The 25,971-nt window shown below is 37.9% G+C and overlaps 1 protein-coding gene across 2 annotated transcripts in view; it reads left to right on the top strand.

The window, feature by feature from the left end:
- LOC106063662 (transcription factor AP-2-beta-like) overlaps positions 1–25,971 on the top strand; it is a 127,223-nt gene that overhangs the window by 51,362 nt on the left and 49,890 nt on the right. The window contains exons 1-2 of one of the 2 annotated variants that reach the window (XM_013222105.2): positions 17,308–17,799; positions 18,628–19,117. The exons of the other annotated variant lie outside the window; for it this stretch is intronic. Coding sequence (XP_013077559.2) covers positions 18,752–19,117 — 366 coding nt within the window. The 5' untranslated portion in view covers positions 17,308–17,799; positions 18,628–18,751. Of the gene's footprint in view, positions 1–17,307; positions 17,800–18,627; positions 19,118–25,971 lie in introns of those variants that run through there. 2 annotated transcript variants of the gene reach the window in all.

Raw genomic sequence — 25,971 nt, 5'->3', positions numbered from 1 at the left:
TTTTGTTTTTTTTTCCCAATAAAGTTCTTCTCCAAACAATTGTCTTCTATAAGTACCTACACTATCTAACATTTTATCTAGAAATCATTCACCCTGACTTGGTCAGAATTAGGTCAGTAAGCTTTTAAAAAACATCATTTATACACACCCACTGAATGTTAACACATTGAAAAAAAAAAAAAGGAAACTTACAATAGCCTCTTTGTATAATTCAAACATACACAAATGTTGACATTGTAGGCTGTTGAACTGTAGTAATGCTACATATTGAGATCAACTATTGATAACTTCTCTATTATGTTTGTAAACAACTTTTTACTTTAGATATTCAGCATCAGCCCAGGCGACCAATCATAAATAAAAAGTTGATCACGATAACAATATTCATAGCGGACAATCTTTGTTGATAGCCTAATCCTTATTATTTTAGAGTTGGTCAAAATATACTAAGTAGGCAAAATTGTATTGACTGGTTCATACTTGAAAAATAAGTGACAAATTAAACATTTGTTCAACGTGTATGCCTGACCAATCGTGTTGAATAAGTTTCCGGACGTTGGCTGATTGGACTGGATCGAATACTGGTTTGTCTTCTTCTGTATAATGGTTGAGAAATGAGTCGTAATACCAGAAGCCATCACCTGTTATGTGACGTACAAATACAGGTAGAAAATAATCACATCAACATACCACATTTTAAAGACACCGGAATAGCGAGAATACCCGGCGTGTGAGCAGACCGACAGATACCCGACACTGGGCACAAAAGTCAGTACTTCTCACAAGGCTGATCAAGTACCCGAAGCATATGACATAACGGCACTCGGTACTAGGCACAAAACATATTATTTAGTACCAAACATTGGAAACATCACTCAGTACCCTGCACTGGACACACGCTCCCAAATCAACCATCACAATGGTAGACCTAAATCAACCAGGAACTGGACACACGCTCCCAAATCAACCATCACAATGGTAGACCTAAATCAACCAGGAACTGGACACACGCTCTCGAATAAACCATCACGATGGTAGACCTAAATCAACCAGGAACTGGACACATGCTCCCAAATCAACCATCACGATGGTAGACCTCAATCAACCAGGAACTGGGCACACGCTCCCAAATCAACCATCACGATGGTAGACTTAAATCAACCAGGAACTGGACACACGCTCCCAAATCAACCATCGCGATGGTAGACTTAAATCAACCAGGAACTGGACACACGCTCCCAAATCAACCATCACGATGGTAGACCTCAATCAACCAGGAACTGGACACACGCTCCCAAATCAACCATCACGATGGTAGACCTCAATCAACCAGGAACTGGACACACGCTCCCAAATCAACCATCACGATGGTAGACCTCTATCAACCAGGAACTTCATGTTAAATTGCTCTTCTCTGTACAGAAGAAGATGATCTTCGGCGGGCCCGGAGGGGACACTGGTCGCCTTCCCGGTCATTAAGGAGTCATTTCCTTTTGGATTTCGGTCTTATTGCTGACCTCCCAATGACAGCCAGCTGTTAACAAGGAAGACCCCCCCCCCCTTTTTTTTTTTCTATGCTCGCCTCGCTCCGCTATACCCTTCCCCCCCCCCCTTTTTTTTTACATCGATTGTAATGAAAGTCTTTAGTATCGGAATCTACACGAAATATTTAAAGATGCAGTGAACCCATACACCCATATAACGATACACACATACACAAAAACACAAATGCACCCAAACATCCACACATTCATCCATTAAACGACCATCCACCACAAGTACACAACCTGAACCATGCTTTAGTGAACACACCATCACACTGTTGGACAGTCCGTTATCACAGCAACTAAGAGATCAACCACAGACCAATATATACTTCAACTTTTAAAAAGGAAACAAATTCTTATCCACCCACTATTGATCAATTCACAGACCTATATATATATATATATATATATATATATATATATATATATATATATATATATATAGAGAGAGAGAGAGAGAGAGAGAGAGAGAGAGATTGCTATGCATATAGTCTATCAGAAGCTGTGAGGGAAGTCGCCCCGAATCTAGGAAAATCTATCTTTTCTGTCTTAGTAAAGTAATGATATTTAGTTTTCAAAGTTTAGAAATAATGCAATACCATTTCCTCGGATTTTAATTAGAATGGGCTATAAATCACAGAAATATATATTCACGCAAGTATATGAAATATAGCCATTTCCTGTTAGTTTATAATGAAACAATGTTTCGAAAATCCTAGATCGAAATAATTCACGTCTATTGATTTAATCCACTTATGTACATTTACCACTTTACTTCTTATAACTACAGAACAAAACAACGCCCTGTTTCAGCCGCCTTGTTTCAGCTTTAGGGTTAAAAGATCCATGTCTAGTCTTGATATAATATATATAGGTCTGTGAGATCAACCAACTGACCTACTCAGTACTCAATGGAGATGCTATCAGGGGAAGCTACTCCAAAATAAAAATGGTGTTTTTATTCACACATAAAGTAATTAAAAAAATAAATTGACCGAGTTTTAGAGTTCAGTTCAAGAGGAAATAAGTTAATTGATTTCAATCTTGTATTACAACCGGTGTGTTTATTGGACCTTAATATGTGTTAGTGTGTGAGTTTCCACTTCAGTGTTGTGACCAGACCCCCAGTTACTCTAGTATCTCTGCCACCTGCAGCCAACATGTCTTAATAGGAAGAAGAAAAAAAAATAGTCTTCTTGTATACAGTAGGGACCGCTTGTTGTTCGTGTATCTAGAGTCCTAGACAATTTATTTATGCGGTAAATAAATGAAAAACTTCTCAAATGCGGCGCTAGTACAAACATCTTGATGACGTCATTATAAAAAGGTGTGAACTCCCATAGAATCTAACCGCTATACATTGTCAACAAATATGGCCGCTTTATATTGTCATAAAATATGACCTATTTACTTTGTCATAAAATATAACCTATTTACTTTGTCATAAATATAACCTATTTACTTTGTCATAAAATATAACCTATTTACTTTGTCATAAAATATAACCTATTTACTTTGTCATAAAATATAACCTATTTACTTTGTCATAAAATATAACCTATTTACTTTGTCATAAAATATAACCTATTTACGTACTAAAAATGACACCAAAGGGCAAGAATGACGCAGAATGATTGCGGACAACTTTGTGTTAAGAAAACAATCCATCGTAGTTGGCCGTAGACCAGTGTTTCCAAAACTGTGTTCCGTGGAACCCGAGTGTTCCGCGAGGTCTAAATAGGTGTTCCACGAACTACTTGACTAATTAACTAGTTGGCCACCACGAGAACTAACCTCTCTAAAAAAAATGAAGCAAAGTGTTCCGCTAAATACTCAGAATGTGGGATGTGTTCCGCTAAATACTCAAAATGTGGGATGTGCTCCGCTAAATACTCAAAATGTGGGATGTGTTCCGCTAAATACTCAAAATGTGGGATGTGTTCCGCTAAATACTCAAAATGTGGGATGTGTTCCGCTAAATACTCAAAATGTGGGATGTGTTCCGCTAAATACTCAGAATGTGGGATGTGTTCCGCTAAATACTCAAAATGTGGGATGTGTTCCGCTAAATACTCAGAATGTGGGATGTGTTCCGCTAAATACTCAGAATTTGGGATGTGTTCCGCTAAATACTCAGAATGTGGGATGTGTTCCGCTAAATACTCAGAATGTGGGATGTGTTCCGCTAAATACTCAGAATGTGGGATGTGTTCCGCTAAATACTCAAAATGTGGGATGTGTTCCGCTAAATACTCAGAATGTGGGATGTGTTCCGCTAAATACTCAAAATGTGGGATGTGTTCCGTTAAATACTCAAAATGTGGGATGTGTTCCGTTAAGGAAAATGTTTGGGAAACACTGCTGTAGACAATCTGGTCAATTATTGAGCAAACTTCCAAACAGACAATTGAAAACACTTGCTTGAAAACTATCGGACAATCGTGTTCTTATTGTATGTTTTTGTATTGTTTGCATTCAAGCGTCCGTTAGAGTTTACTCCCCTTCGTACTGCACTTACCCTCGTTTTAGTCGAGATCTTCCTCTATGGCGCATAATTACAAATAGCTAGCTTTTTATTTGGTGTATCTGGTGTGCAGAGGAAGTGTTGATGTATTTTCAAAGATTTACGATCATTTTTTTGTAGCACTTTTGCAGCACTTTGGAATGAAATAGCTTGAATCTCATTCGCTTGTAGTACAAAGTAGGTTCTATTAATTAGTAGGCGACAGTGTTCTTTCATTATCTTCTCATCTTATTGATGACAGACGTTACTTCAAAAGAGACGATAATTACGTCCAATGCATTTCATTATGGCGTTTTAATAATGTCCCATATTGTCTATGTATTTTAAAATATCAATCCTGTATTTGTCTTATCATGTTTTTTAAAAGCTTCGTGATAGTAGATGTTTCTTTATGTAGCTGAAAATAATTATTAGTAATAATTAATATAATTACAGTTGTTAAACCCTTCTGAATTACCAAACACAATAAATGTATTCACTAACGAAACAAAAAAAATATTATAGGACATACAGCTAGGCAAGAGTAAGACACATTGGAGTACAAACACACACACACAGTCCAATACACACTCTCGGAGTGTCGGGTTACACGGTGAGCGGACATGAAGAAGTCACTCGGGAAAGCCTCGTCAAGTGGATTGCTCTTTTCTTCGGTTGCCTCCCTTTGAACAACATGGCGACAGCCAAGGACTAGGGAATAGGCAAGTGGCCTGGCGCGGTTTTTTAATTTCATTTTACTTGTTTTTATTTCTCAAACCATCTCTCTCTCTCTCTCTCTCACTCACTCTCACTCTCTCTCTCGCTCTCTCTCTCTCTCTCGCTCTCTCTCTCTCTCTCGCTCTCTCTCCCCCCTTGTTTTCTATCTCTTCCATCCCCTTCCCCCCTCTTCCCCTTAAAGCCACACCCCTGCGCCTGTTTGCCTTTTTGTTTTGTCCCGCTCCCCTCTTCTATTATATTTCCATAGCCACATTTGAAAGTAAATCACCCACTTGATAGTCAGCGCTTCTTACATACACAGTCTACAAATCAGACGTACACGGCAAGTGTATGCAGCACAAGAAAGCAAGTCACATATTTGAGGGGGGGGGGGGGAGTACCTGTAGTAGCCGCCATAAGGTCATGAAGGATTTTTAAAAAAGAAGCAAAAAAAAAGCTCCTAAAACCCCAGGGGAGAGCACTCTTACATTTTATGTTATGCCCAAAACATGTTTCTTCATTAATTAGTGGAACTTTGTATTTTCGTACTGGAGTGCTTTAATGAGCAGTACAATTAGTTTTTGATGACTCGGGTAACATTTAAAATAGTTTATATGTGTGCGAGAGAGTGCGTGTCTGTGTGTGTTTGATTATGTATATATAAGAAACAAAGAATAGGAAGATATATTTTTAACTTTTATTGTGGATAGTACAGTGGATGGCGCACGCTGCAGCATATAGACTCCTACATTTAACGCGACGTTCCGCCATTTTGAAGGTATCAAACATTTTGAACAATGCTCGCGATCTAAGAATTACTTTCACTATTGGTTCTATCGTGATTTTTTCACAATGTTACGTAATTCAGCCCATGTGACCGATTCGCTGACTGAAGCGCGTTAGTAAAGTTAATTAAATCCATGTCGCACATGCGCTAATATGCAGATCACGTGATTGAATCATTAACACCCATTGGTCAGGTCAGGTTTCTTGTCTTCCTACTTAGTGTTGAGGTTTTTGAGAAAATAAATATATTTTAAAATTCTGCAAGTTGTTTTAACAAACGCAAACACGCGCCATTGACTCAACGCTCGGACATAGACAAAGCATCAACACACTCCCCCATCACAGACACAACATCAACACACCAAGACGACCTTGTCTTCTCGCTCCAAATTTACATATTCACCTGATATTTTATTGGCAATCACTTTGACAAGAATGGCGGCTGGTACCAAATTAGCCATTTTAGAATGCGCCTCCCCCGATTCCTCCCCTTTATTCTCAGCCTCACCCTCTCCCGCTCCTGCATCATATTTAGACGCCAAGTTCATTAATATCGTCCCCACAGGTCGTCTGATAAATTGGCCTGTCATAGTCTGCAGATTGCGATCTCGCGCATTCCCGCCAACACCGGTGCAAAGTTTGTCTTTTTTTTTTTTTTATCTTCCACTTTCCGTAGTATGTTTCCATTTTGTTTCGTTACCTGCTCCGTACCGGCTTCGATGGTCACGTGCCGTACTTGATCGTCTGCTGAAGGATGACAAAGCAGACGTCGCCTTCATATTTTAGTGATTAAAAAGAAAAAACTCAAAGAGCGATTTGGAAAATGAGTTTTACTTTGTTCTGATGACAAGTTTTTTTGTTTTTGTTTTTTTTTTTGTGACTATTGCTTTCACCCAAATCAATGAAAAGTGAAGCTAATATATATTCAGTGGAAACAATTAAAACGCCATTTTGGAAAGTGAATTTACTGAAATATAAAAGATGTTTAGCGTGGCGGGGAAAAGGGGGGGGGAGAGAAACAGTCCCTACATGCGAGTCAGGTGGTGAGTTTTGAAACAAAGAAAAATTTTTTATAACTAGATGGGGGTGGGAGAAGGAAAAGGGGGGCTGGGGGTGGAGATTGCGGTAAAACTAAAGTCTATTGTCAAGCCAGTGAAGAAAGGGCTGCTTAAATGAGAGATTGGAGGGGTACACTTTGATGGGGCTGGGGGGGGGTGGGCCGGAAATAAGAACACATTAGGATATTGTTTATTAATTAAACTCTGTTTGAAGTTTGGGTCTTCGTGCATATCTACTATCATCAAGTGAAAATATTCATTGGTAATGACACCAATTTTGATAAAATGATCTTCTCAATAATTACGAACGCACAGTACAATATCAGCAAGTGCACCGCGCGGCCATACACACATCATCTCTTTTTCGATTACAACAAACAGAAAGGCCTAGAAGTACATTAGAAGCCATTCACAATTCTTTCAAATATTCAGTTATTGGAAAATGTTAATTTTTTGCTGATCGATATTGAATGTAGAATAGTTCCCCCCCCCCCCCCCCCACTTTGTCACCGACCACCAGCATCACGTTGTATTGTGAAATAGAACATTAAATATGTCAATTATTTTTTTAAAAAATATCCTCCCTCATATTGACTTATATATCTTTGTATTTCTTTGCATTTCGCTCAGTTTTCTAAAGACATCTTCTATAAGTGAACATGTGCCCATCTGGGGTTTCTGAGAAGATAAAAAAACAAAACTTAACGAATTGATTAAGAATTGGTTCTTTAATTGAGCCTTTCAATGCTAAAGAAAAATATTAAAAGAATATAAAAAGAAAAGATGTTTCTGAGTTGTCCCCTCTTGTCTGTGTATTATCTTTCCTTTCTACTTGTTTCTTTTCCGAATCTTGCAGTGTGCAGTCGTTCCCGGTAATTATACTAGGGATAAAGATTGGATAGAACACCGGGGCTGTCACATCTGAATGAGAGCGCTCAGCATCTTTAAGTCTTAGGAAGTAGCAACGGTTAATTATACACTCCCCCAAGTACCAGTGTCTCTCCCCCACCCCCCATTTTCTCCCAAACCTGCCCCGCTCGTGCCTTTCAAGTGGCTGTCGTCACCAGGTCGATGTCTCATTGTCCACTGGGGGGGGGGAGGTTGAAGAGAGAAAAAAAAAGCAGACACAAAACTTTAAACATAGATATTTTCATCCAGAACTTTTAATGACTGGTTACCAGAGCCGGAAATTAGTCAAGCGTAACGCACAGATAGTTCACACCAGCAGACTGCGGGGTATTAGAGAGAGCGGCGGCACGAGCGGTGCCAGACGTCATCACCCAAAGTCAAAAGAGAAGTCACATACTTTGTGTGTGTGTGTGTTGTTTAATTCCAAGATTTCGTGTCACTTTAAGTTTTGTGACTAAAAAAAAGAATTTAATAAATGGATCCACTGGCGCTCCCTCCCCAAGTCACGTGTCTGATAAAAGTTTGTTTCAGGTATTCCCGCAAGAGAGTTTGTTTTTTTTTTAAAGCGAATTAGTTTGTTGGTCCTTGTGTTGGACACCCTCGTTAGCTGTCGGGGTGAACATCTTGTCTCCATGGATCGCAAGGCTCACAAAGGTACAAAGAATAGGAATCTTACTAAGGTACAAATGCTAGAAACCTCACTAAGGTGCAAAGACTAGAAATATCAGTAAGGTAAAAATGCTAGAAATATCACTAAGGTACAAAGACTAGAAACCTCATTAAGGTGCAAAGACTAGAAATCTTACTAAGGTACAAATGCTAGAAATATCACTAAGGTACAAAGACTAGAAATCTCACTAAGGTACAAAGACTAGAAATCTCACTAAGGTCTGTACGACGTGGCAACGATCTATTGGTTTAAACTGCCCACAGGTTGTGACGTTGCAGGTCACTGTTGAGGTCTTTGCTTCTGATCTCCTCCATGTTTGCTTTGGTCCCCAGCCTTTCCCTGACCTCCAGTTCAGATCCTGTTTCTCTATCTCTTCACAATTGTACCTTCGATAATGACACGATAAACTAGAAGTATTCAGGAAGACACTAAAATCATAAACACTTCAGTCAGTTATATCTCTAATACTCTTTTTGGACTACAAATTTGTATTTTATTATTATAACTATCATCTTATCTTGTACAGCAAATCAACACACACACACACTTTTAAATATCTATTCTTCAGACTTGTAACAAGAGTGGCTGATGACGCGATACCTGTCAGTGAGCATTGCAGTCAAGTGATGACTGCTCATTGCAGTCAAGTGATGACTGTTGTAGACTTGAACTAAATAATAAACCTACAATTGTAATTAAGTTACCCTGCTGTGCCACCGCCCTCACTCCCCACCTCCCTGCACAATTTTCTTCAGTTATCGGTAGACCCGTGTGTCTATCTGTGTATTCGAATCATTGATTGCCCCCGTCGTGCTGCTGCTAGTTGAGCAGATAATTACTTGGAGTGAGCAGTTCTAAATGTCCAACTTGCTTCCACATAGCTGGAGTATTTTTATCGTGTCACAACAAGGCCCGGATGCTGTACGCGGGGGGAGAGAAAGGCGGAAGTACGAAAGTAAGTAGCCGCGTGCAGTACGTCTCTACGCTAGTCACTCGGAGGGGGGCGCCGCGCCCCCAAAGTTTGCAAGCCATCAACTGACCAAGATCGTCTGGCCTGGAATTCGACCAGAACGTGCCAGCACTTACGATCCTATCATGATGGGCAGTACTGGGCATTCTGGGGAAACACCGATGTTGTAAGAAAATTGGTTAATTTCTGCGCCACTGTTTATACGCCTTTTTCGATAGCGCCCGACCAAATCGTCGTGGCCAAATAAACTGTCAGACACGACTTGACAGTTGCACTCTTGTTTGTTTGTGTGTGTACATTGGACACGCTTTCTGTCAAATCTTTCAGACATCAAGTCCACTACTGTCGCAGATGTATCCAATTTTTCTGAAAATAAAAGACTTTTCAATAGATGCCATCTTGATCTAGCAAATGGAAATATTTCTTAGCGTTTAGATTAGTTAGACAACTAAAAAGTAAGCTTTTTTTTTTTAGCTAAATCATAAATACTTTGGAAACAATATTTGTAAATTTTTATTTTGTTATTTCAATCCTATTTATAAATCGTTATATGCACGAATGGCTAAAAGACTTTTTCGCGGGATCTCAAATATGACGAGTCTGTCACGTGATCGTCGCAATAAACAACCAAACAAAAACAAAAAATTAATTTATAATCAGCAGATGTCAAAGCATCAGTCTCTACATTTGTATTGCATGAAACTTATCAAGTAGGCCTATACTTAATTCATTAATATTACGTACAACTAGAATAAACATACTTAGAAGATTATATTTTTGTATAATACCGGACTTGCAAAAATATTTGGGCCGCGAGGCATTTATCGACTACAAAAATTTTTTTTTTAATTTCAACAATGATTCAGATCTATACAAGGTTTTCGCTTGATAATTGACTTGAATTGACCCCCATATAGTCGTGGCCATGTTAAAGTTTGCTACAATTGCGAGTTCCTCAGTTCTGATTTAGTGTGGAGTCTTAAGAACAAAAGATAATCCTTTTAAATCGTCAATCATAAGTCACGTTTACGCACAAACAAACAAACAGTCGCACGAGCACACAAAGAGAAGGCTGAAAACAGTTGAGAGGTGCCGCCTTCGTCCCTGTACCGCCGCTTCTGCCTTTTGTTTTTCTTCGTTAGATCTTAGAATCTGCCATCAAATCTGAGACTAGAACATAGAGAGATACGGCACTACAAATAAACAGGTCGGAATCCAGGACAATGGAGCCACTTGGAAGCACTAGATTGAGGGCTCTAAAGAGGCCCCCTAAAGGCCAGTCGTAACAAAAGCCAGGCCCCGATCCTTAGGCCCGTCATATTTAACAGGTAAATCAATCTATGCTTTCACCCATCAAGGGTCGGTAACTATGGGCGGATGAAACAAATAAATAAAATACTCTTCGATCAACTTACACCAGGATGGATAACATACAACTAGCGAGTGAACGAGAGAGAGAGAGAGAGAGAGAGAAGAATATCTTGCGAAAGACGCTGATTTCTCTATCCTACCCAAATGTCACTATTTTATCTCTATTTTGACTTATGTTATTTTCTTATCTTATGGATGTATTGACTGATGTACGCATGTACACCTGCTTCAGATCAAGGGCGTAGATCACTTTTTTTTTTTAAATAAGAAGATGGATGAAATATAAAGAACATTTGATTACTTCAGTTCCTCCACCTCCATCAGGAGTCTAAAAGAATTGGGGAAATTGTGAGCAGTCATTTTCTTTTACAGAAACTATGTGTGTTTCTCGAGGCCTGAATAGGTGTTCTACGAACTACTGGGATAATTAACTAGTAGGCCTCCCTCCACGTGAATTAGTCTCTCTAAAAATAAACAAAGGGTTCCGCTAAATATTCGAAATGTATGAATGTTACGTTAATGGAAAGGCTTGGGAAATAATACATCTGTAACTTCATATCATTGTTATACATAACAAACTCGGACAATTTTTAGAGCCCCCCGAGGAAAGTTGGGGCCTAAAGCTATAGCTTTTGGAGACAAAACATATATCGTACACTGCTAGTATTGGTAGATAATGTGTAGTATAAAACGGCCATGTTCTCTCTCCCTCTCTCTCCCCTATAACTATTTCTCTTGCTCCCTTTCTCGTCCCCCCTCTCTCTCTCTTTCACTCTACTCTGCTAATTATGATGGCGATGTGTACAGTGTGTTAAATGTATTGATCTAAGAAGATCGCTCTATAGATATCAAAACAGAATCCACCCAATCTACTCCAGTAGTTCCACTGAAGGGAGAAAGAGAGAAAACACAAGAGCATAGCATTAAAGTCCGAGTTCTGTCAGCAGTAGGAGCTACTGGGTCACGTCTGCTGAGGACTTCCATCTGGAGACTCTTAGATCCACTTCACCAATGTCTATAGTTTCACCGCCACCACCCCTCCCATGCCACTCCCAGTTCCCCAGTTTCTCCCATTGCATGTCGGGATTGTTGAACTTTTTTTTTTTCGTATTTCAAATGCTTATATCTTTAATTTTTTTTCATCACATCTTTTTTTTTTTTGTTCACATTCTTTCTACAGAACAATAATTTATATCTTTTTTTTTTCTTACCCTTTTTCTATCTCCCCCCACCCCCCAAGGTTTTTTTTCTTTCCTATTTACATTCTTTCTTTCTTTTTTCTTCCTGAGCTTTTTAAGATTACAATAGACATTGGTTTGATTTGATATGGGATGTAGATCTAGGTGTCTGTTTTACATGTATTTGTTTGGTTTGAGGCTTACTCAGAGAATCTGTCTGTTTGTCCATTTTATAAATTTCTGTTTTTTTTTTTTTTTAAATCTTTCAATACATTTGTCTCTTTCACTTTTCCCCCATATGGACCATATTGATTTCTCTCTCTCTCTCTCTCTCTACAAGTAAGCTTAGAAGTGTTTTATTTAGCCTAGAGCCTAACAGCCCTCATCCTTGTGTGACATTAATTAGGGAGGGGTGTGAGTGAAGAGATGTCCCACAGTATTCTGGCCATGAAATATTTTGGAGCATTCTAGTTCTAGTTTTAATTACACCAAAGATTTAAATATTTTGATAACATAATTAAATAATCACGCATTAACTACATATTTAACCGTGAGCACGACTTCAATACAACACAATTTTGATACCAACCATCTGGTTGCCCAATCTACTGTCTACTGTCCACAAGTTTACTGCCCACAAGTCTACTGTCTACTAGTCTACAGTACAGTCTAGTGGTCAGTGGTCTCACATTTGACATTTTTGCTAATCCACATTATCTATGACCCAAATGCTCTGAATTCAATTCTCGCTTTTGTAACATCTAACAATACACACTGACCACTGTCCAGTCAAGCTGTTTGTTTAGAGGCCACAGGGATGTTGGTATAAAACACCTCGTTATCGTTGTGAGGTAAGGGTGTGGGCTGCCCCAGATGGCGTACTACTGTCCAGTATATATTTTGACTAAAGCCTTCCAATAAACCACTTACCGCGATGGACTGGGACTATCAGTATTGACTTAGCTTGGGGATGGCATGTGGGATGGGGCGCTGTACCGTGTCGACTTACCTGGGGGGCACAAGAGTCTGGTGACAATAAAAGATACCAATATTGTCCAACTGTCAACAGTCTGTCAATAGTGGCTCCTCTGACGACCAGCAATGGCAAGAGAAATGTAAAAAAACATTGCGCAAGAAGGGTCCAAGTCCAATACCTTTTTTTTTTCCTCATTTACTTTGTTTTTGTTTTATCTCCTTTCAATGTTGATAAAAACTTGAAAACAGCCAAGGTTTTATAATTAGATCTCTCTCTCTCTCTCTCTCTCTCTCTCTCTGCCTCTTTCTCCCCTTGTACATTTTTCTCTCTCCCTCTCTCGCTTCTTTCTCCTTCAGTCTCATTCTTTCCAATTCTTTTTTTTTTTGGTCAGTCTCATTCTAGTAAAGGCCTACAACAACTAGAGAACACATTAAAAAAAATACGTTCACGTGGGATCTTAGATCTCACCCCACCCCACCCCACCCCCATTTTAAAAATACCTAACACCTTGGATAAGGACCCCTCCACTCTGTTTTCACACACATATAATCACAGATACATACACCTAGAAACGAGGTGACTTTCTCCATTTGTGACGTGTCTAGAATAGGGGTCAGGGGTTACTTTCGTTCAGTTTCGTTTATATTTTATTTATTGATCTGAAATTATATGAAATCATCTTTTAATATGCTTACCATCTTCCTTTGTGTACCAAGACATTAGTCACCCCCCCCCCATTTTTTTCCACTTGTATATTTTTTTAATAAATTCTTTTCTTCTCTCTAAAGATTAGCATCTAATTATCCCATTCTTACTTTTTCATTTCTTTCTTTTGCTTTATCCCTACTGTGGGGGGTGGGGGCGGACATCCCCCCCCCCTCCAGGTAGACATGAACTGAGGTAAAACATTTCTTACACTGAGGAGCAGTTGGTATTTAAGGTGACAATTGAGCCGTGACAGTTGACAAACAGCGCAGTGAAGATGACTTTGAAGAAACATTAGCCAAATGCGATGATGCGTGACGTTATTAGCTGAATTTTAATTACCCGAACAACTATCGATTTTCTCATTATATTGATTTGTTTCATTGAACTCTTCACGGTTGAAGTTGAAATTGTAGACCAGAAGGTCACAGTGATGAGAGAATCTGGATCAATAGCGTTTATATATATATATATATATATATATATATATATATATATATATATATATATATATATAGAGAGAGAGAGAGAGAGAGAGAGAGAGAGACAGACAGACAGACAGACAGACTGACAGACAGACAGACAGACAGACAGACAGACAGACAGACAGACAGACAGACAGACAGACAGACAGACAGACAGACAGACAGACAGACAGTCAGACAGACAGAAAGACAGATAGATAGACAGACAGACAGACAGTCAGACAGACAGACAGATAGATAGATAGATAGATAGATAGATAGATAGATAGATAGATAGATAGATAGATAGATAGATAGATAGATAGATAGATAGATAGATAGATAGATAGATAGATAGATAGATAGATAGATAGATAGATAGAGGAAGTTGTTGGAGAGATAAAAAGAAACAGAAAAGGGAGAACGAAATCAAATTGAGCACTTACATTTATAATCTTCAAGGCCTGCAAGATACTTTATACCTCTAGACATATACACCATACAAGATATACCTCTAGATCTATACACCATACAAGACATACCTCTAGATCTATACACCATACAAGACATACCTCTAGACCTATACACCATACAAGATATACCTCTAGACCTATACACCATACAAGATATACCTCTAGATCTATACACCATACAAGACATACCTCTAGACCTATACACCATACAAGATATACCTCTAGACCTATACACCATACAAGACATACCTCTATACCTATACATCATACAAGATATACCTCTAGACCTATACACCATTCAAGATATACCTCTAGACCTATACATCATACAAGACATACCTCTAGACCTATACATCATACAAGATATACCTCTAGACCTATACACCATACAAGATATACCTCTAGACCTATACACCATACAAGATATACCTCTAGACCTATACACCATACAAGATATACCTCTAGACATATTCACCATACAAGACATACCTCTAGACCTGTACATCATACAAGATATACCTCTAGATCTATACACCATACAAGACATACCTCTAGACCTATACACCATACAAGATATACCTCTAGACCTATACACCATACAAGACATACCTCTATACCTATACATCATACAAGATATACCTCTAGACCTATACACCATTCAAGATATACCTCTAGACCTATACATCATACAAGACATACCTCTAGACCTATACATAATACAAGATATACCTCTAGACCTATACACCATACAAGATATACCTCTAGACCTATACACCATACAAGATATACCTCTAGACCTATACACCATACAAGATATACCTCTAGACATATACACCATACAAGACATACCTCTAGACCTGTACATCATACAAGATATACCTCTAGACCTATACAACATACAAGATATACCTCTAGACCTATACATAATACAAGACATACCTCTAGACTTATACACCATACAAGATATACCACTAGACCTATACACCATACAAGATATACCTCTAGACCTATACATCATACAAGACATACCTCTAGACTTATACACCATACAAGATATACCACTAGACCTATACACCATACAAGATATACCTCTAGACCTATACATCATACAAGACATACCTCTAGACTTATACACCATACAAGATATACCACTAGACCTATACACCATACAAGATATACCTCTAGACCTATACATCATACAAGACATACCTCTAGACTTATACAACATACAAGATATACCTCTAGACCTATACATCATACAAGACATACCTCTAGACTTATACACCATACAAGATATACCTCTAGACCTATACACCATACAAGATATACCTCTAGTCTAGACCTACACTCGCATTACATGACATTTGTTGTCCATTTATAAGTAAAGTCTTATTCTAAAACATTCTGGTTCTTCACAATTTAAAGACATCATACATGTCATCAAATACATGGTGTCATCAAATACATGATGACATCAAAGACACTATATTACACTAATGTACCAAGTCCATCAATACAAACATAACTATTGCTCCCACACACACACACACACACACACAATTTTGTGTGTACCAGAATAAAAAAAATTAGGATGCATTTAAAAAAAAAAAAGATCTAGATCTCTAAATACCCTTAGAGCTGGTTTAAAACAAGAAGAATAAAACTAATATGGATTCTAAGTTCTCGTTATTAGAAACATCAACATATGAATTTGGTTTGCAGAGTGTGGGAACCCACCGGAGCGTGAAGCTAAAGAAATTGTCTCTCTTAACCAGCATCACCCCGGTCAAAGGGAGACGCTCCAGCTAACCATACTGTGTCAACTGAATTGTTGGGTTATTTCTGATCGATCTCTCTGTGGAGGAGTCAGCAATGGCGAGACTACATCTTATAGTACTAACTAGAATCGTCAGAAAGTCTGCACGGAAGCTGGATGACACAAAATGGCAACCAAACCAGGCTTTTAAAAACTATTTGTTAACGTGCCCGGCTCTGTTGCTTTACACTATGTACAGGGCCGGGTGTAAATAAGTAAAAGCTCTGGGCAGTCTTTGTGAAGGACTTATGACAGCAGTCTTTCTAGCGCTGTACTAAAAAATTGCACTAAATACATGTAGATCTCAAAGGCATGTTTGTTTGTTTGTTTCGAAAGCAAGAAACAAAATACTTGTAACTTCAATTTCGAAGACTTTCTTTTACTCTGTATCGTTACCAAGCGTATGTTTTAAAGTTATATATTTTTAATTTTATGCAACCTCTCCCCCCCCTTTTTTTTCCCTCCCTAAAGGGTGAAGCTCTGATCTGCCCCACAGCACTGCCGTGAATCAGACCCTGGCAGTACGTTTTGGTATATCGTATTAATATTATATGTGAAACTGGAATCCAGACTAGAAAAGTCTTACTTATAATGTAGTCTGTATTTATAGCATTGTATTATTATAAAGAGAGTGCATGGGTCAAATGAGAAGGAGAGAGAGAGAGAGAGATGAAGGAGGCAAGAGTGAATAACCTAGAACCATGCCTCAATGCCACTCATTCGCTGGGTGTCCTGGCTGGAGGGGGGAGGGCAGAAAGATCGAAAGTGGGCAGGCCCTCTCTCTCCCGTAGGCTGCACAGCGGAGGACGGGACCTTCGCTCGTTTGCCTCTAGGCCAATAGGATTCCTCGTAACAGCCAGGCTCGGCCACGGCTCAGCGAGCATTGTGTCGACGACTTCGCCGAGGCCAAAGAGAGAGCTGCCGAGAAAAACTGTAAACAAAACGAACTGAGGAAATGAAAGGGGGGGGGGGGGAGCAGGAAAAAAAGGGGGGGGGGGAACTGCCTTATTTTCTTTATTCTGCAATGTTTTTCTCCCACCCCATCCCCCAATCCGTTTTTTAAAAAAAGAAGAAACGTCCCCCCCCTTCCCCACCTCGGTCTCATAATTTTCAAATAGGAAGACAGAAAGTGTGTATCGCTATCAAAGTGAAGAATAAGAAAGTCGCCTCACAGCCCGAGGGAAGAGGAGACGAACAAACTCTCTCTTTCTTTCTCTCCTGAGAACTAAATTCCATCTACCTAGTTCTTGAAGCAACTACAGCCTTGCGCTGATACGATATAGTAGACTTGACCACTGGACCGGAAAACACCACCCCACCACAGTAGGTCGAAAGAGAGGAGGGCTAAGACAGCAGCATAGACAAAAAAAAACAACTTTCCGTCCTATTCTACCTGTTTCTTCGTCAAGTGACGTGTGACTACACAAGGCCACACGCAGTCCGCCCTCGGGTCCAGTTGGACGCGCAGTGAGGAGCACACCTAGTGGTGACTAACTTCTTGTGTTTCATCTGTGTCATTGTGATAACACTTGGCTCTATAGTTGTATTTCACTACGGAGGATACCTCAGTGCTGTGTAGCTAGTTCACTTTGGTTTCAAGGATTTCACTTTTAGATTTCATACTTTCTAATATTTCCTGGCAGTTTTAACTTGACGGTAAATTTGTATTCTTATCTTATAAATTACAGACGTTGCTTTAAAAGAGTACTTCTTAGCAGTAGCCTTACTATAACTAGCATCACTGTTACTGATTTCGTTGTATCATATTTTTAAATATTCCGAAACAAGTAGATATCAGAGTTATAAGAACTAATTTCTTTGCTAAGCTTTATATATAATTAGAGTCATTAGAGGACTAGCCAAAAGTCAACTGGTCATTTCGTAGAACACATTTTAAGCAGACGAATTGAAATCTACGAGTTAATTTAATACATGCTCGATTTTGATTCCAAATAATTGTTGATAATGTCAAGGTTGGCTTTAATCTATGACCAATACTTAGATTTTCAGACATTTCTATTCGAATAATTTATTTATACAACAGCTGTAGGTTTGATTAAAATCTAATATAAATTAATATGTTTATACCTACAGAGTACGAAATCAGATTTATATTTTAAATAGTGACTTACTGAAGACAACAGATCAATAGATTTAGATTGACGTAGTGAAAGCATTTTTTGTTAAAGTAGCTCTTTAATTTGAAAAAAAATTCTTAAATAAGAGTTGCCGAATTTAAAAACGAATTTTCCTTTATGATTGAAACATCATTAATTTCAATTTAATTAAACAGTAGATGCTAAGAACGAACATTAGCTATAATTTAGTTGCAACAAATCGTAGAATTAGCTTATGTAGCTCTTTGAGAAAAGCATCTGTGCTAGATCTAGTTCTAGGTAGCTTGGTTTTACCACCACTGCCCCGTATTGTATAATCATTTCCATGATTTGTTTTGGATGTTTTATTTCTGTTCTGAAATTCAAGGACTCTTCGTGTAGATACTGTGTTCAATTTATTCATTTGTGGCTAGTGTCGGTTCTGATTCATAATGACCTACTTTTGGAAATAACTAAAAGGCCATGACCTCGTCTGCAAGTAGCTAAAAGGAATGTCGATAGCCGTCGCTCACGTCCCAATCGGAGCAACATCCTCCTCACCACCAAAGTACTACGCTCTCGACAGCGACCACCACCACCATCTCCTCAAGCAGGACCGCACGCACTCCCTGTACAACAGCACCCCGAACAGCAGCTGCGGAGACAGTAGCAGGGACAGCACGGATATTAAGAGCATCAGCTCCGTCTCGCCTGATCTCCCCCAAGACCACCAGCACTACCCACAGTACCCTCGCCACGACCTCCGGGGACATAGGAGTAGCAACCTGTACGGGAACCCAGTCGCCGCCCCTGTGCTGGGTGGTAATATCGGATCACAGAACATGCCTTCAGCTTTCGGTCCACTGGACGGGTCAGAGGTGAAGTCTTTTGTCTTTTTTAATGTAAATTTATTTATATTGAATATTAATTAATTCAAAATATGCATGAACTTTCATCCACCACATTAATGTTACATAATATTCATTACAACTTTAATTATATTTTGTATACTACATAATGCACGCTTACCATTTTAAAAAAAGGGGAGGTGCGAGAGGAATGCCGAACTTCTACATATTCCTTCAATATAAACTCCGACATTTAAAACTGCAATATTGTCCGAGAATAAAAAAAAAAATTTCACACATTCTGCATCCTTCTCAGTAGCTACAGAAAATAAAGAAGGCCTCACTACATAACAGTTGGTTTAACTACATGACATCTTAGTTTTGATTTCTTATCCGTAGAAATTTAATATTTACCCTACACTGCTATCTGGTTCTTTTCTATTGTCTTTGAACCTAATTATGTTTAAAATACATTTAGTACATGGTGTCTCCTCCTGGCTGACAACTAGTTGAAATAGATAAATGGCTGTGGGGGGTATTTCTTTAAAGCTTTCCTTGCGTTCCAAAACAAAAAATGTTGGCCATCTTTAGATTTCTTCACACATTTTCAAATAGATGACATAAGTATTAAAAAAGTAAAGTTCCCCTTTCAGACATTGCAGGGTAGATGATGAGAAGGTCACCTGTTTCTGTTTACTTGGTTATTAGTTTTGGATAAACTTTTTTTTTTAGTTCTCCGATCACGGTTTTGTATTGCTGCTGGAAACACGTGACCAAAAAGTACATTTGAGTCACATTGAAAATGATGGATTGGATTATCTCTGTGTAAAGACTTTGTCTAGTGTCTCTATTTTCATTTTTTCATCGATCATTGTAAAGAAGACTATATGGTGTGCTCATATTTTTATCATTCAGAGTAAAGGTTATGTTTTTATCCCTGGAAGCAAATATTATTTTGGGTATTTGTTTTTATCCCTGGAAGCAAATGTTATTTTGGGTATTTATTGACTTGATGTCAGACTTATTTGCGCGTGTTTATCTTGTGTTTAGAAGTTGTTCACTTTTTGCTTCCTCGAATGTAAACTCTTGAAGTCACTGTGACATTGGGAGCTGACAAGATGAGTTATTATGCACAACCCACAGTATGGGGGCCACCTGAACCCACTGACCTAGATCATCTGTCAAACCTACCAGCGCGTGTCCCAGACGTCTGCTGCTTTCTAAAAGCAAGACTATATTATACCATAATATTTGTAGTTTTGTGTTAAGTCAGTTGAAGTCTTGACATAAATTCACCCAACAATGCAAAATGCGGCTTAAATCTTTTTGTTGCACTGTATCCTATGATTTAGTTTATATCCCTTATACTTTTAAAATTTGCAGATATGGTTAGTATGTACTATTCCATAATGTGATGGTAGTATAGTTTTCTAATCGTTGGTGATTTTATTGTCATATATTCTGTATCGTACAGGTCTATAACTAGAAAAAAAGTTAAACATTTTCAGTTCAGAACTTTAAAAATATATTAAGTCTTTTCTTTTCAAAGTATTATTTCCCAAGAAACTTAACACGGATGAAGTAATGAATTTGATAGTAATTGTATTTGAATTGCTAAACGCTAATTATGCTCTCTTACAATCAGGGTTATATTTAGATTAAGTCTCTAGACTACAACAATGTCTACAATTTCATTGTGTGAATGTTGGCCGATGTAAATGTAAAAAAAAAAACTGTCTTTTGTTTGACCTTTACATAATTTGAAACCATCAAGTGAAGTTCTATATGTCCACTGAAATACAAATATCACAAGGAGAAAGTCTAAAAAAAAAATTGGCGTCATTGTCAAGTTTTCATTTGTTAAAAATTCTTAATTTACAATTTCACTAAACAATTATTGCAGTTCTTAATGTGACATGGACAATGTCTCGCAACCCGATCTGGACACCGGATAATGGCACGGGAAAAAAATTGGAATACACTTTTCACGAAGACTGGATTTTTAATTTCGGAAACTTTGGGGTTGCCTCTGAGTCCACGCAGCTCTAATGGGTACCTGTCATTAGTTGGGGGAAAATAAAGGCAGTTGGTTGTTGTTCTGGCCACATGATACCCTCGTTAGCTATGGGCCACAGAAATGATGACCTTGGTAACAGATCGCAAGGTTTGAAAGGGCGTATTTTACTTTTTTTTTAAAAAGACATTGAATTACGCCTTTTGTAAGACTAATGTAATGCGTCAATTAACTTAGGTGTGTCCTTCACCTAGTTAGAAAAAAAAACACTCTATCCCACCAGTTGTAAGCGTCTTAATTAAAATCTCCCACCGCTGACCAGTGTCCACTGCCGCCTTGGATCAAAGCTAATTAGTGTTTACATCGGCACCTGGTTTAACAATACAGAATTAAGCCTGTGTGTGTGGGATCAGCGTAGATCACGGTCGGGGTCAGTTTCTTTGATCACACGAGATTTCATACACTCCTTTACATGAACCAGCGCCTCGTTATAAGGCTCCTTGTTTGATTTCATGTTTAGGATAGTGTCTATCCCTGGTACACCCAACAATAAGACTAAAGCCAAAAACATAGCTCTGTCCCCAGCTGGACACCCGGCCCTTGTGTTGAGAGGTCACGGGATCGTTCCAATTACTTTTGTAAATAAACATGTACGCGTATCACCATTAAGGCCCCAAGAAAGACCTGTGACTAAACTAAAATTGTCAATACAACTAATTAGTAGATCTAAACTAAATAAAGTCCTCAACGGTCAATATACACAATCTAACAATACATTTCTAACTTGAGACTTTAAAATGATAACATATCGTGACCTATTTTTTGTTATTGTTTTAGAAAAGTCATTTGAAAATGAACATTAAAGAATTCTAGGCCTATGCAAACAACATAGTCTGGTCAGGTCGTAGACACTAAAACACTTCTGCTGAGTAGATTTGACACTAGCACTAGCCTTCCCCCCCCCCCTATTTTTTTCTATTTTTACTCCGCAAACACAGACACCGCATTACAAATCAAAACACTACACACTACACACTAGTTATAAAAAAATGTCTTGGTGTAACCAGCCGAACACTACAACACAGCTACAAACTCATAATAATAATGTGTTGAATGAACACATTGGAAATGAAAACGATATTAGCACATCCACACACATGCTTATGCTAAACACACATGAAAACACACAACTCACACTCATACGTTCATGCTAAACACACACACACACATTCATCTTGACAACAACACACAAATCTGTTCCTTCTGCCTGCAAAACTTCCCATCTCCAGCAGAATGGCCTGGAGGCTTTCCTTGGATTGAATGAAGCAGTCGTGGAGGGGGGATGTTTGCTCACCATAGCACCCCTCTCTCTCCCCCTTCTCTTTTACTATAGCCATGACCTTTGTAACACACACACACACGTTTTCTCTAACAGTTTATTTAAACTTTTTTTTTGGTCCTTCATTGATGTTTTTTTTTTAAACCTTGAGCATTATCGACATCTTGTGATTCCCCCCCCCCCCCCCCGGGAACTAAGGCAATTCTTTACCACAAGATTTATTTTTAGCTTCGGAATATACAAAGAATCATATTTACACCTCCTGGTAGCATTTGTTTTTCATGTGTACCCCTGAATGTTATTCAGGTCCAGATTAAATTAGGTAACAATAATTAATAATTATTTAAAATATCCTGAAAACTCAAAACATGTTCTAAAAAAAATATAAAAAATTGTAATCTTGGTGTGTCTTTCAAATTGGAAAACGCCAATCCTACTCGCGATTTAAAAAAAACGTCATTGTCATCTTTCATTTAATAAAAAATAATGAGGCGAATTTTAACTATAACAGTAAGTTCCAATACTTAATTTACTTTAATAGTCAATGGGATTTAGATACAGATCTAAATCTATCTCGATCTCTTAAAAAAAATCAAAAGCGATATTTTGCTAGTCGATAGTAAATTTAAAAGGCAGATCTGAATGTTTATCGGCTTTATGTTGGAAATGTACCTTCTATTGTAGATGGCTCGTAAAGTTAATTTGATCGTGATTTTGCACTTAGTAAAGTTTGAATAAAATGCAAGTACGAATTTATTTTCTAACATAAAGTCTTAATTTTCAGTTATTATTCTTATCCCTACCCAGACTAGGCCCCGCGCAATCCGTTTCGCATAGGGTCCAGCAATCTGTAGGACCGGCCCTGGATGAATTGTAGGCTATTCACAATGATAAAGCAAGTTTTCTTTTCCGTCAGGAGCGTCCATAGACACCATAAATGTCTGAAGGTTATTGTAACTAAAAATTGAACCAAATAAATATTTGAAATCTCCATTCATATAGAACAGAGTATATAGACCTCTAAAGGTCAAATCCATATTTATCCTTTATGGTCAATAACCTAGTTATACGCCCGACCAAAAGCACTTCGGAGAAAAAATTCTGATTTATCAGTTTTAAGGCTATTTTCATCTTGAGTAACGATACAGTCATTGTATTCTCGCAGACGATAATGGCGTAAGTATTGATGACGTCTCGCGTCTTCTAATGAGCTGTTGTTTTTTTTTAAACATTCATAACAATTTTTTTTAAGTTGCGAGTTTCATTAAAATATTTCCTGAGATCGTGAAGGCGTGTCGTCTGTTCATGCGTGTTGTCAATTAGACGAGATTAGACGAGACAGCTTCCTTGGCCGTGTCTGTGCTGAGACATTATTGACACATTCCTGCTCGCAGAACAAATAAAACAACACGACATTAATCAACACATAGCGCCAATTTTAAAAGTAAAATAAACATAAAATTATAATACTGATAACAATAAATTTATACACACACACACACATGTGACACATTCACGCTTATAACGAATTGTTAGCTATATGTGAATTATTTTAAACATTCAAAACTGAAATCCCATTTAAGAGATAGTTACTATTTTATAGTTGGCAGCATTTAGCGTCCTTGACATTAGTCTATGTCTTCCTTCTCTTTTTTTTCCACTTTAGTTTCCATTATAGCTTCCCCACATTTCTCCTTATCAGTTTCTTTCTGTGTGTTACTGTGTTTCACCACTTCAAGAAAGTCTTTTAAATGTTAGCGGTACCGTAACAATCAAAAGGTAAACAGAAGGAAGATAACTGTGATAGATGCACTTTGATTTGTACTAAAAACGAAAAGTAACTTTGTTACAACTCTGGTGAAATAGTTCTCTTGATTAAATCCGTTTCATTGGGGATATATTATAAACAGCTATCTTGTTTGCGTAAGTGGTGTATATAATGCAGAATTATTGATAAGCTATGGGATTTTAAAAAGCAAATATTTTCGAATACATTTTGAATGAAATGTCTATCCTACAATGCCTGTATCACAAAGTAATGACAAATCTTATATCCAATGGACTTACTTTTACTGTGTGTCTGTTTGTCTTATCAAAATATTGTACACATTATTTCTCCCTATCTCCCATTCTCGGATCAAGTTAAACCTTGCACAATTATTCATTGTCGATGACAACACCTGAATCAATCAAGTTCCGTAATTATTTCATAAATTAGTCGGAATTAGTTTATTTATTTTACATAGAAAATGTAATAAGCTTTATATGGGGTAATGTGTGGAGAATTAGTTCGTTCGCTAAAAAATTAAAACTAATCTTCTATTTTTGTAAGTGCTCGGTAACTAGCGCGCAGGCCTCCAATCATGGAGGCTCGAGCTCGAATTCAGAATCGAGCAATTTTTTTTTTTCAAATTGCTTTTAGTAGGGCAGCACGGAAACCTTCTCCCAGTTACGCCTATGGGCCACAAAAGTGATTGTACCATAGCGCACTAAACATGCTTTAAGTATGGAAGATGCGTTAAAATTGAGAAAAAAAAGTTAAAAGAAAAGAAAGACTGAGAAATTTTCAAACGCATAAAGAAAATTAACATTGTCAAGGGCATTCTATTGAAAGATTACTTTAAAAAAAAATTAACCATTAAAATATTAAACATAGGCTTACTTTTGAAACAACAAAGCATAATTTTATTGAATCAATAACATAGTTCATTTTTAACTGATATAACTAACAATAATACATTTATTTATTCTTATAAATAAAACTATTTATAAACGCGTAAATTATGTTTCAATTTCAATATAGCGTCCTTGAGATTGTTAATTTACATTATGCGTTTTTTATTTTTTAAACTTTTTTTCCCTCAAGTTGCATTATATCGCCACCCTGTTTCTCCATATCGATTTAGCCTTCTTCTCTCGTACTGCTTCAATATGACAACGTAAAGAAAGAGCAGATTACTGTGATAAAGTTAAAGTTAAAGTTTACATATAGAAGAAAAGTAATAATTCTCTTCTTGAAGGCCTTATTCTTTCAGTATAGAGCAAAAAACTGTTTCCTAGGGTTTGGTCAAAGTGTAGTAAACTCTCTAGACCGAACTGTTTAAGCGAGCCAGTGTTTAAAACACGCGCCCTGTGTGTCTCTCTCCGTTCTCTGCTGCTCACCCGTAGACATGACTGACAGATGCCATAATGCTAGATGACAGATAGAATTGTTTACAAGTATGTCAGATCGACTGTTCTGTCGTGTGGGCACTGAGCCAGGTAGATTTACCATGGTCCGGTGCCCGGTATTTTTAAGCTTGCGTTATATATCACTTAACTCACTGCATATCGAGATATTGTCCCCCCCCCCCCCGATTCTTTCGCTATCCCTCTCCTTACCTTTTTTTCCCCTTCCTCCCTACACCTCGCCCCCTCCCATTCGTACATCTCCACTTCTGCAATCAGATCTAGAACCAAAGAGGCAAGTTGGATCTCTGGTGGCCAGTATTTTTAACGCTTCACGACCAAGTTTTTATTTTCATCGTTGAT

Source organism: Biomphalaria glabrata, chromosome 5 (genome assembly GCF_947242115.1).
Source record: "Biomphalaria glabrata chromosome 5, xgBioGlab47.1, whole genome shotgun sequence".
Classification (NCBI taxonomy): domain Eukaryota; kingdom Metazoa; phylum Mollusca; class Gastropoda; family Planorbidae; genus Biomphalaria; species Biomphalaria glabrata.
This window is presented reverse-complemented; position numbering and strand designations above follow the sequence as displayed.